The 13,021-nt window shown below is 42.7% G+C and overlaps 1 protein-coding gene across 1 annotated transcript; it reads left to right on the top strand.

Moving 5' to 3' along the window:
• The first annotated feature begins 1,774 nt into the window (after positions 1 to 1,774).
• Positions 1,775 to 3,000, top strand: LOC126568251 (26S proteasome regulatory subunit 6A-like). Its single transcript, XM_050224698.1, has one exon. The coding sequence runs from the start codon at positions 1,775 to 1,777 to the stop codon at positions 2,993 to 2,995; it is 1,221 nt and encodes a 406-aa protein (XP_050080655.1). The 3' UTR covers positions 2,996 to 3,000.
• Positions 3,001 to 13,021: the final 10,021 nt, after the last annotated feature.

Raw genomic sequence — 13,021 nt, 5'->3', positions numbered from 1 at the left:
TGACGTAAACGATATGAGTCAGCTGAAGGAAAGCAACCCTTAGAGAAGAACGCAAGAAAAGAAAAAAGAAAACACCGTTGGATTGGAGCTCACCCGTCATAGAAGACACCGCGCTTTCTCCTTTCGGCAATGCAGTAGTAGCAATGGCAGTACGGAAGTTTCCCATTTAATTTCGCAGATGAAAGTTTTCGTGTTTTCCTCCACATCCTTCTACCGGGGTTGGAAAAAAAAAGTCGTGAAGCAGAGAAATGAAAAACTACTGTTGCAAACTCGTTCGAACTACCGCGCCGCTGACGTTATTGTGGGACGTGATTAGAATGATCGATGATAAGTGTTATTGGCGAATCGTTCGAACACACCATATTCCCGGTTCGGTTCGCATGCTGACGCATCCTGTTTTCATCCCGCGCTTTGTTTTTGTGTCTGCCGGTTTGTGTGTGTATTTTGCTCGCCCCATGAAGGAAGTGAAAATTGGAAAGAAAAATTCGATTGCAGTTTTTTTTTTTTTGGTTGGGAAAACTAACATTGGGATGTGTATGCTTTGCAGATCAAGTTTGAGCGTTGTGGTGAAGGTACTGGACGCGACCAGTCTTTCCTGTGTTTGATGAGTTTTCGCCTGTCTGAAGTGTGCGATTGAAGAAAAGTTTTGGTTTTTCTATCTAGCTTTCGGTATTTATTAATCCATTTACTGGGCTGGGTCGATCTGTTACCGTCGGTGCCAGTGGTGACAATTTTGAAAAGTTGTAAATTGCTACTGCAGTTTAATTTTTTTTTTGGTAAACATTCTTTTTAAATACAATAAAAAAGATCACACGTAGTAAAAGCGATTTACATTGCATCATAATTGCACGATTGAATCGCGTTTTGTAGAAACAGATTTATATATTTATTTATTTATTTATTTATTTATTTATTTATTTATTTATTTATTTATTTATTGGGCGAGACTCAAGCTCTTCGCCAAGAATCTTTCGGGTCGTAAACCGAATGTTGGAAAGGGATAAATTTAGCTGGTCTTTCAAGAGGTCGACGTATCCGTGCAAAAATCTACGGACTGCAAGCTTCGTAAATTTCCTCTGCAGTCGCTCTATTTTCTACACAGTGGTTCCACTCTAGCGCTTGTTAGAGTACAGATTACAGTTGCCTAGTCTAAAGTGGAGCGAACCCAACAGCTGTACAGAGCCTTCAGGCACAATAGATCTTGTATGTTAGACACCATGCGAGAAAAGAGGCCTGATTAATTCAAATGACACACTAATTTGGTATGTAAAATATAAAAAAAAGATTATTTTATACGTGGAACAACGAAAAACTAGAAAATAGTACAGTATGCCCATTTCCCACTTGAAAATACTCGCATTAACGGCAATTTCAAACCATCACTGTTTATACTACTGGATCGAAATACGCGCGTGGAAGCGCAGCGATAAATAGACGTGTATGTTTATTTGTGCGTGTGCATATGTGTTTAATATCTTTTTCAAAACGTGTGTAATAAAGAATTTGCTTACAAAAACACTCCAACTTCATCGAAAAAAGCAAAGAAGCATCCGAAACATTTCCCCTATTGCTTGGTGCTGTCAAAAATGTTCACCCCTTTGTTCTCGCCTGTCATTCTCGAGTACTAAAAAAAAAGAAGCTCATCCGGGTCAGTTCTTTCTTTGCACGCGGCGCGTCCGAATTAGTTTCAGTGAAGTTCCCGCTTACGGTTCTGTTGCACATAAGAAAAATGGCCAAAAGTTTCCCCTCGTTGGAGTTCGAGATGGTTGCAACCATGCCCAATGAAGACCTGAATACAGAAACGCGCATGCTAGAATACGACATAAGCCTAATGAAGGAAGAGATCGCCAACGCTACGGCTCGTGTAGCGAAGCTGAAGGAAGCGAATGAAAAAAGTGGCAATTTGATTGAGCGTCACCGCAAGCTGCCCTATCTGGTGGCGAGTGTGGTGGAGGTGCTGGATATGGAGCCGCTGGAGGACGAAAAGGATCAGATGGACGGGATGATGATGCGTGATTCACAAAGCAAGCGCAAGAGTGTAGTGATCAAGACATCCGCGCGACAAACGTGCTTCCTGCCCTTGGTTGGTATTGTTGATGTGGAAAAGCTGCAGCCGAACGATGTGGTCGGTGTGAACCGGGATACGTACTTGATAATGGACGTTCTGCCGAAGGAGCGTGATCCGCGCGTTCAGGCAATGCAGGTGACCGAACGTCCAACGGAGCAGTACACCGATATCGGTGGTTTGGACATTCAGATCAAGGAGCTAATCGAAGCGGTCGTACTGCCACTGACGCACAAGGGCAAGTTCGAACGTTTGGGCATCCGTCCACCGAAGGGGGTGCTGATGTACGGACCACCCGGAACGGGCAAAACACTGCTGGCCCGTGCCTGTGCCGCCCAAACCAAAGCCAACTTTATCAAGCTTGCCGGACCCCAGCTGGTGCAGATGTTCATCGGTGATGGTGCCAAGCTGGTACGGGATGCGTTTGCCCTGGCGAAGGAAAAAGCCCCAACCATCATCTTTATCGACGAGCTGGATGCGATCGGTACGAAACGGTTCGACTCAACCAAGGCCGGCGATCGGGAGGTACAGCGCACAATGCTGGAGCTGTTGAATCAGCTGGACGGATTCGGTTCGTCGGATGACATAAAGGTGATCGGAGCGACTAACCGGGTGGATATACTAGATCCGGCCTTGCTGCGTTCCGGCCGGCTGGATCGAAAGATTGAGTTCCCCCACCCGAACGATGAAGCGCGGGCCCGTATCATGCAGATCCATTCGCGACGGATGAACGTTAGTGCGGATGTTATCTTTGAGGAACTTGCGCGTTCGACGGACGATTTTAATGGGGCCCAGTGTAAGGCGGTTTGCGTCGAAGCGGGCATGATTGCGCTACACCGGTCAGCGTTGGAGGTTTCCCACGAGGACTTTATGGAGGCGATCCATGAAGTGCAAGCGAAGAAAAAGTCTAACATGTGTTACTTTACATAGATCGTGTTGCGGTATTTAAAATAATCTTTCATCACTTTTTCTTGTTATAATGAATAATAATTGAAGATTTTTGTATGAAAAATCAAATGTGGTAGTGTTTTTTTTTGTGATTCGCGTCGGTTTTTTTTCGGTCGGTCGCTTTTTCGCTTTTTTTTTTACTTCGGATTACGGATTGCTTGTGGTGAGTTTAGCTTCCGCTTCTTCAAAATTGCGTAGATTGTGTTAGATGATGTAACGTGAGTGCTTGGTGTCTTTGAAGAATTGTTTAGTGTTTAACTCACCGTATAATTCGATGGGGCGGATGTTGTAGCACCGGATGCAGTATCCCACGGGCGTCTAGTGAGTATTAATTTCACAAAATATTCCTTTTGGGTCTTTTTTGGTGAAGGGATTTGAATATATTTAATTTCATTTCATAATGTATAATTGATATTGAAATTATGCTTATCTACTTGTGGGCAATCCAACAATTGAAGCCAATCTGTTGGCTGCTGTTTTCGAATTCGAGTCTACGGGGCAAAAAAAAGTATTTTTGATAAAAAGTTGTATACAGAATATCCGGTCATTTACTTGTGACACATCAATCGGTCTTAATCGGACGTAATTTCTCCGTGTAGACATCTTTCTACAATCCTCAGGATGCTCGTCAAGTTAAGCTAGGGCTTTGAGGTTAATTTTTAAAAGGTATCCTCCAAGTTCAATAATGCACCAAATAGCAGACGATGATAAAGAATATGCTGTAAAACTTTGAAAAGTGTGACTTCAGCATATGGATGGATTTGAATGGATTAGGGCGTTGAGTTGAAATTCAACAAATTGTTGAAGAATGTAGTTGACTTCGGTCGGGTGGTTTCTGAAGATCTTTTTGAATTCTTATTTCTATTAGAGAGCATACACAATTTTCATAGCTTTTGTTTCTACTTCCAGAGAGTGTGTGACTGAGGAACGATCGAGGAATGCGCGATACTTCCAAGAGGTTGAAGTTAGGCATCCAATGGCAATATAAAGGCATGCAGACTACTTTCGTAGGGTAGAAATCAGAGTCTGAGGATTGTTCGGAAGTATGTGATCGAGTTACAATGGAAAGAATGCTGAATGTCAGTGAAAGATTGTGCGATCGTCAAGCAGCAAATAACTTAGCTGTATGCTCTTCTTTCGTAGGTCTCCGAAGATTTTTTCGTCAAAGATATCTAGTCTCCGTATGTTTTTAGTCCCGTACTTGGAAGTATTATAACTGAGTATTATAACTCTATTTTTGAAGAATTTTGCTTAATTAAACCTTTACAAAATAGATTCTTTACTTATTTTGTTGTGTAGGGTAATTGCCTTAGAACTCGGATGAGTCCAGTTTAAATTATTATTACTTTGCTAGAATCGCTATCCCAACATAACAGAGGACCAATTCAGATGCGATACGACTCAAGCCTCCCAATCTGTGTGTTAGACATAATTCAAAAGCAAAAAGTTCGATCGGACATCCCTACGCAAACAGAACAACAAAGGGTAGATAAGAACGAATAAAACTTATTTCAATCCAGCCCAACCGCCGTGACATCTTGATGTCTTTATTGCGTAATTCAACCCCACTCTTGCCTGCCACGTGCTGCAGCATTTGCAAATCAAGTGCAAAAAAAAAAGGAAAGGAAAACTAAAATAGCATCGCACGGCAGAATTTCGATCAGCTTTCTTATACATATTCAATCACTCTCCGCCACCCGTTATTCTCTGTGGTAGCTAGAGCGGTAGTAGTCCTCATCCAGTTCGGCAGTAGAAACACGTGTTTCCCGATCGTAACCCTTAACCGCATACCGGTCACACCCAGGTCGTATTTGTGTGTTCACATTGGTTTTTATTGAATTTTTAATTCATGTATTTGAATTTATTGCCTTTCACTGCTCGTACACTTTCTCCCAATGCTCTCCCGGTGTGGTCGAGCATGTCGTTCTGCCCGGTCCACCCTATTTCCCGTATGCTCAGCTGCGTTTGTCTTGCTGCGGCACTCAGGTTAGAGCACAATCCCCCTATGCATGTGGGAAACGCATGTTTTTACTTCTCTCCATCTCGTGTTACGTGTCATTTTACTACCTTTGCACGTTTTCCGATGTCTCAATTGCTGCCACTAATTCTATCATTTTCCGCAACATATGCAGGAGCAGTTTTCTTTCTCCTTGTGTGTGTTTCCTCCTTTTTGTGGGTTAAATCTTACGCCCCTCGTTAACTTTATCTGCCCGCCGTATGGATTGAGCACGGCAGAATCATTCTGATCTTTGATGCAGGGTAACATGTTCCTTGTCCATTATGTGACTTCTACGACACTTTCGATATTGGATGGTGTATCCTTTTTCGCTTCCCTTTTCCGGCATTTTCGTAGCTAAGATGCTGGATATGATGTTATGATTTTTGTAAGTTTTTATAGCACCTTCATAAATTACTTTCCGCCTTTAATAGTGCGACCGATGGCTTTATGCAGTCGCGTTCGTTTGCCGGTGTTTTTATTCCCTCAAAACCGTTTCGATTCGTACTGCTTTTTGCGCGATATTCCATCGGCACGACCTGTCTGTCATAAAGCTGGTGGAGCTGGTGTTAGGACTTTTCTTTCCCGGGTCGGACAACACAGGTTCACTTCCCTCCCAAATGATGTCCAATGAAGTGTCCCGGTGAACTCGAACAGTCCCGGTGAAAGATGGCTAGTAAATCACTCGTTACTTATGTTTTACGTGTTTAGACACCATTTTTTTTTGACCAGGCAGGAAGAAATAATCCCGAAACGTGTGTAATTTTGTCCAGCCACTTTTATGCATTTACCTTTTTCGGACCATTCCCCATTTGCTGGTGGTCTGCCATTTTTATGAGGTCGAAACCATCCGGACCAAAGCAATATAATAAGCAGGGAAGGTAATCCTAAAACGAGATGCCCCTGTGATGCAGGTTTGTTGGCACGTTTTACGACGCTCGTTGCATGCAGCGTTCCTGCAACGCTCGGAGTAAGAATTATGGAGTCCAATTGGAGGATTGTTTGGAGAGCATCTAGACTTCCGAAGGTTTTATTGGTGGGATAAGATGTCTCGAAGCGGGTGACTTGGTTCTTCGGTGGGAAACTTGTTCATATAGGTTAAGTTATTAAAAAGGAACAAACTACAACTGCATCAGCTAAGCAGTAGGAGGAACACACAAAAAACAGGAACCCGTCCACCAGGAAAAACACGTACTTCCTGGTGCAGTAATATCGATCGTCCCACCCTTGCAAATCCTACTCAGGTGCCAGGAATGGATTAGTTATAGATCGTAACTCCTGACGTTCTCTTGGGATGTAGTCTACTGTGGAACCGTATCAGCTACGTACCAAAGATCCAACCAACACACCAAACGGTAAAGAAGTGGCGTCCATTTTACGACCGGCTACCCTCCCAGCAGCACTGGATTAAGATCGGTTTGCAATAAAAAAATCTTTTCGTGCCCAGGTCCATCAAACCAGCGCCGTAGACTTCCCTGCGTCCCATTACCAACATCGGTAATGGATCGGACCGGCTTTTTCGGGAAAGGTGTGTGTAGTAGTTGCACGCTAATCACGTTAGGACCATAAACAATCCATTTAGTGTCACAATTTGTGCGTATATGTCGTATTTTGGATGACCCGCCGTGCCCGTTTGTATATTCCGTGCGTGTCTTTGCGCGCGTTTGGTGGAGATAAAAACCGAAACCCACCGCGAGTGGGGGATATGTTTAAGGATGTCCAAGCATGGCATTTTGGTGGATGGTTTGGAATTTATGTACTGCAGTGTATTTGATTTTAGCGATCTATTAGGTAGATGATGCTTGATGATTTGTTGGTTAATGTAGCGCTGAGCTTAATGCGGTTGGTTTTAGGCTTCGGTGGCATTTATTTCGTACTGTACGGATGGCTTGTGGGATTTACTTTATTACGTACATTGCGATTTGGAGTTAATGGGTATTGGTACTAGAAAGGATACTATAACAAATGAGCTTCAATGTATGTTTATGGCGTTGCAATGGGAAGGAGGACATATGACGATAAAACGATGACGTATTTTTCACTAGTTACAAAGTAAGATTTAATGTTACTTAGAAATTATTTTTCTAATGATACAGTAAAGCTTAGTTCTGCGCAATCTACTGGCGCCAGTCCGTGGACAGACCCAAATAGACTTTACGGTCAGGATCAGTAGGCATATCAGTGAGATCGTTGTACACTTTATAGAACTCGCCTGGGCAGTGGCTCCTTGTTTAAAAGAACTAATCTCGCAAAAATTACCCAGGAGACCCAAGAAGCCGATTAGATGCTTGGGGCTCCGAACTTTCGTGGGGACTCGACTGAGATGGATCTTTTTCTAAGTAACTGTTAGGTTGTGGGAGCCTCGCCATTTCCCACGAGGACCACAAGCATGATAAGGGGAGCCTCCCGGAAACTGTACTCCAAGAAGATATGCGTATATGAGGATATGCGTTATCTACGACAGAGGCAATCGTTGCAAATCTCCCGGTTGTGCTTAAGACAATTTTCTTGGATGGAAAGTTACCTCGGTCACGGTGTACTATCGTCTATGTGCTTTTGAACTCCTCCACCACATCCCCCTAGTTGATTCGGTGTGGTAAGGGACACAACTTCCATTTTACTGGAGGCCACCAAGGGTCTTGATCAGCTCAAGTTAATGTTTTCGCAACACGTCGCTGAATAAACTCTTGATGTTACTTAGGCTTTTCATCTTCTTGGCTTAACGACCTCTAAGGTCACGCCGGTCATCTGATGGATCACGAGACTAGGAGATACCACATAGATGGATAGGCAGTCCTCATTACGACCGACGCCGTTACCGCCTACACCACCGAGCCACCCCTGCTAAGGTTACTAAGGTTAGAGGCAATATTTCAGTGGACACTTTCCAGTGCGGCCCAGTGGTAGACTTTGAAAATCAGTTGATCGAATTTTTTCACAAAGTCTGAAACAGTGCAGATACTGACTCGTTAAATATTTGTAATTCTATCTTAAGTAGCTTAGCAGGATACAGTTTAATCATAACAATATCTTCACACCGGAATCGCATCGCAACATTTATTGAAAGTCCACAACTATCTATCAGAGGCAGGGATTTCGCTGTATAGAAAACAAGTTTGTAAAAATCAGACATCAGTGTTCATTATTTCCCATGAGTGTTGGGGCAATAAGTACTAAGTTTTATATGTGTCGTTATGATCCAGCAATACACCCAAACAATCCTGATCAAAGCAACGCGAATGGATTGTAGTGACGCTTTCGGTTCCCTAAAGAAGCTTATGCTTTATGTACCCCTACCCCTTATCCGCTGCTAATCCGTTTGTACGCTAGAAAACAGTCGTCTACAAAGCTCTCCAAAAAACTCACCCTTTTCTTCTAGAGAGGGTTGTTTCACGAACTGTGCCGAGCAGATGGCACATATCGACTGCATAATAAATCAGAGCAGAGAAGTGATGTGCATGTACACGTTTATGATGCTCCCATTTCGTCGTTGCTGCACTCAATCTGAAGAGATGACGATGATAATATGGCGATGGCAACTCTCCGGTGACCGTCCCAAATTTCTTCCTTTTTTTTTTGTGTTGTTAGATTTGGTTGGAGGTCCGTGAGGGATAATGATATTGGTTTTGCGCCTGGACACGATTTGGAAGTTATTTCTTGACGTTTCGGCTTTAGTAGTTGGACACATATGTACGCAGAGAATGGAGGGAAGATATCATTTACCGTCACCATGATGTATGAGTTTTACTTTCAGATGAAGCTCTTGTGAGCAAGGTCTTCTAGCAAAGATGGTACATACATCCCTTTTCAAAATTGATAAAAAGAGTACGAATTTTCTTAAGTTATTCAGTACGGTCAAGGTGCAGCAGACGCTATAGTTGAGCTGCAGCAATAGAAGTGATGTTTTTCTCCCCCTGTTTTTTTACGATTGCAACTATGGTTGTGTGATGTTTGTTTCCATTTACTGAACTTGTGTACCGCAAGCGCAATCCCTTAAGGATCAGTGTGACGACGACGATGATGATGTTGTTGTTGAGGGCGATTACGACTGATGATGATGCTGACTGGTGTACGGCTTAGGCAGGAAATATATATATAACCTCCGAAAGTAAAGGTCTGCAGTGCGACAACCCCCGAAATCTCCTCGCAAGCAAGTAAAGGCATGACGGGAATGGAAATAAAAATTCAATCAATCATAACCGGGCACATAAATCAGGGCAGTTTTAAGGTGGTACGTGCGATTGTTGCTCGATTTGTGTATGCACTCTTCCTCCAGTGGTCCTGTGCATCCTTCAAGTAGCTATTCTAAGCTAGTTATTATCTCAAACTCTATTACCGTAGAGTACAGTTTTGCATGAAAACGGGCTCTTGGTGATACATGTGGTAAACGATTTGCTGTTAACATTAACACATCATTAAGAGCAATTCTCTGCTGAATTATTCATCACCTTTCCTTTGTTTTAGGGCCGTCCGCTAGTGTCCCAAAAATTGTCCCAGTTACAAAAGCACCGTTCTGCGTCCATTTTTGAACGGTCATTGGAAAATAATCACCACCGAGTGGCGCCATCCCATCCAATTCCCGTGAGTGCTTTCGACAAAACAATTAAACAAGCGGCGTGTGAACTGGCACTACACACTCAGGGACCCTGATTTTGTCATCAGTGTGTGCCATCGGCAAGACTCGGGACTCTTTTTTAAAACTGTTATTCGCTACCAGTTCTGATGCGTTGTTGGGATGTCCTCCAATAATTTGAACGGTTGGAATGGGGGGGGAAGCAAACCATGCCATTGAAAAGGAACCAGCAGCAGTAGCAGAAATGAAATCAAACGATCGTGTGCCCTAAGGTCCTGCCATGCTCCATGGTTCCGAGGCCGGCTGTGGTACTTGTGTTTCTGGCTAGTTAAGCAAACGGTTGCGGAAAATCTGGCACCGGGCCAAACATTCTGGCGAAAGAAAGGGCTACAAAGTGGTTCATTTACGACCAAGGGCCTGTACGATGGGTTTTGTTCGAATGACAACGCGATTTTTCCACTTTTCTTTCGCTGCATTAGAAGTCAGCAGGACCTTTTTTCCGAGTGTGCATTTTTTTCTTAACAAGTGTGCATACAGAATATCACCACCGCCCGTTTTGCATCGTCGGTATGGTTTATTGATGGGAGATTGGAAGATTTTTCTCTATCCAACTGCTCACTCTTCGTACATGGGACACTCGAGTGCTTTTGAGCTAACAAATGCTTGACTTTTGTGGTGAGTTGAGCAAAAGATTGCACACTTTCGTAGGTTTTTTTTAAAGGAGAAAATTGGTAAGGATTTATTGATTCCCGGTTAAGAACGGAACGATCTGGCAAACGAATAATGAGAGACGGAGCGCTTCGTTGCTGCCTTTTGGTAGGGAGCAAAATCTTAAATAAACTCGTTTCCGGCGTTCAGGAGTTCGGATAAAACAGCACCAGCAATTTTGGGTGCCAAAAGAAAGTCAACCGACGCGTTTCGTCGCTGCCACCCCTTCCGGTCGGTGCCACACTGGAAGTCATTCGATTAGCAATGTGTAACGACGGCCCGACCCGGACAACCTAAAGTCGTTGAATTTATGGGACCCTGTTGCGAGTGTCTCTTCGTAAGCTAATTTTTCTTCCGCATCCATCCACTGGCACTGGTCTTAAAACGTTTCAAAAACGTTTTTAGGTTTTTATTACAACAGCGCTGCTCGGAAAACAGCAAGGAGGGTTTGTGACGCGGTGTGTAATGGTGGTAATGATTTATTAAAATGCAGTAGTATAATTTAAACCCGCACGCAAAACGCAAGTGAAGAGGAAAGGTCGCCAAAACAGTGAGATAAAATTGTAAACGTTATGACAAAAAAGCTTGCTTTTTTTCTTCTTTTTACTGTAATCAACAGGAGGACGCCAAGGTAACGGCGTAAGAACGGAAGCGTTAAATTAAATCATCAGGTTGTGCCCGTACCCATTTCCCCGAAATCATTCGTACTTTCTCAGGTTGGTTGGTAGTTTTTACTGTGCAATTATGAAATAAGTGGTGATTTTTTGGCTTGATTTTCCTTCCGAAAAGCACACCTGTTTTCGTACGCAACACGGCGCACAGGAAATAATCTCGCCGCTCGTTTGCCGCCGATCTGTTTCTACCACAGAAAAAGGATTATTTATGTGCCGGATCTAGGAACGAGCGAACACCGGGCGGTTGGAAAATATTTACAAACAATCCGCTTCCACTGGTGGTGTGCTGATCGTTGTCTTCAGACAGAGCTGCTCCCGGCTTAAGCTAGGCAACATTCCAATGGCTAATGTGCCGTGGAAATGGGAGTTTGATTTATGGGTGGCAAATGAATCGAATCACAGCCCAGCCGTGGCGGTGGACATTTCACCAATCATTAGCAGGTGTATTTTTTGAAATGTTTCCTTTCTATTTATCAGTGATTGGGGAGGTTGAATTGATTGCTGGTTTAGATGCTTATCGAACTTGTAACAGTAAGATCCTCGAGTGACTTCGATAAAGATAATCTTTTTTTTCTTACTTTTAAAGAACTTTTACAATGTTTATCAAAGTTTTCATAAAATCAGCAATCGATCCAATTTCGTTGTATACATTTTCTTAAAAAAATGATGAAAAATCTGTTATACACATAATGGACAACGAATGTTTGGAAGAAGGTTCTAGAGTACAAGGTTTGCTAAGGTTATGTTTCGATTTTTAGCCTAAATATGATTGGGCCAATTCGTTTTCAATGTGGATCAAGCAAGCTCTTCATGCTCAATATTAATGCTGCTGAAGCAATAGATTTTAAAGACTTTATCAGCGATGCTCGGTGCCTGAATTGGCACGAAATAGTTGTAGAAGAAGTGAACTATATTTTGGATGGCTTTTTAAGAATGATCGCATGCTCATGATTTCATCGGTTAGACTGTTTTGAAATCAACAAAATAAACAAACGATAGCTGTTGGTGGCGCACCGGGAATGTGGCCACAATGAGTTAGAGGTGGATACTTGTTCCTGATGTTCCTGACCGATTCGAACTGCCGCTCTTCTCTTTATTGATAAGTCTGCTCTCGTCTGAATTTCGAGGGGTAGGATAGGGCCTGCTCCATGGTGTTACTCGTGGCACACAGGCGGATATCGAACTGTCTTATTGTAACTCCAACAGTTGTTTTTACTTTATATTTCCAGTACTGTAAATATTTTTTCATGTGATATGCTTGTCCACTTCTTCTTGGTTGAACGACCTTCTAGGTCGCGCCGGCCATCGAATGGCTTACTAGTCTTGCTAATACCAAGTAAGTTGGATAGTCAGTCCTCAATACAGAGGGACGGACCGGATGGGATTTGAATCCCATCCGTTTGAAGACTGGCGTCGCTGTTGCCTACACCAACGTGCCCTCATAGATCACTGCGTTTTTTTAGAAAACAGATTTTAAATTTACATATCACCTAGTCACGAGGTATTCTCTAATTCTAAATTTTGTGAGGACTATTCATTGTGACTGTGAGGACTGACGGCCTTGTCGGATCTTCCAAAGGGCCACCTATCTAGAATCAAGCAAACGTTTTTGCTCAATAAAATAAAGATCCTTGCTCTATGTACTTAGTTAAGACTTAGAAAATTTTTACGAGCTGAATACAGATCTACAGCACAGAGCGCTAATGACCCCTTTCACAAAAAAAACGATGCAACACGCAATACCATCAATAACAAGGAAATGCTGTTTAATAAGATTAGAAGAAGTTAAGTATAATTATTCTGACAACCGTAAGATTATTTTGCATGTGTTAATAATTGTCGAATAACTGTCGTCTTGCGTCTTGCATAAATGCAGGCGCCTATTAAAGGCGCCTATGTTGACAAATATTTGTTTATTTCTCTGTTCTGATGTTTTGACAGATGAACTGAAAATTTAAAGCTCAACTCAAATGCCTTATAACTGAGTTATGCATTTCTAACAGGGGCATATTTTTATTCCGGCAGAACAGTACTGCGAGGATATTAAATTTATATCG

Source organism: Anopheles maculipalpis, chromosome 2RL (genome assembly GCF_943734695.1).
Source record: "Anopheles maculipalpis chromosome 2RL, idAnoMacuDA_375_x, whole genome shotgun sequence".
In the NCBI taxonomy this organism is placed as follows: Eukaryota; Metazoa; Arthropoda; class Insecta; order Diptera; family Culicidae; genus Anopheles; species Anopheles maculipalpis.
This window is presented reverse-complemented; position numbering and strand designations above follow the sequence as displayed.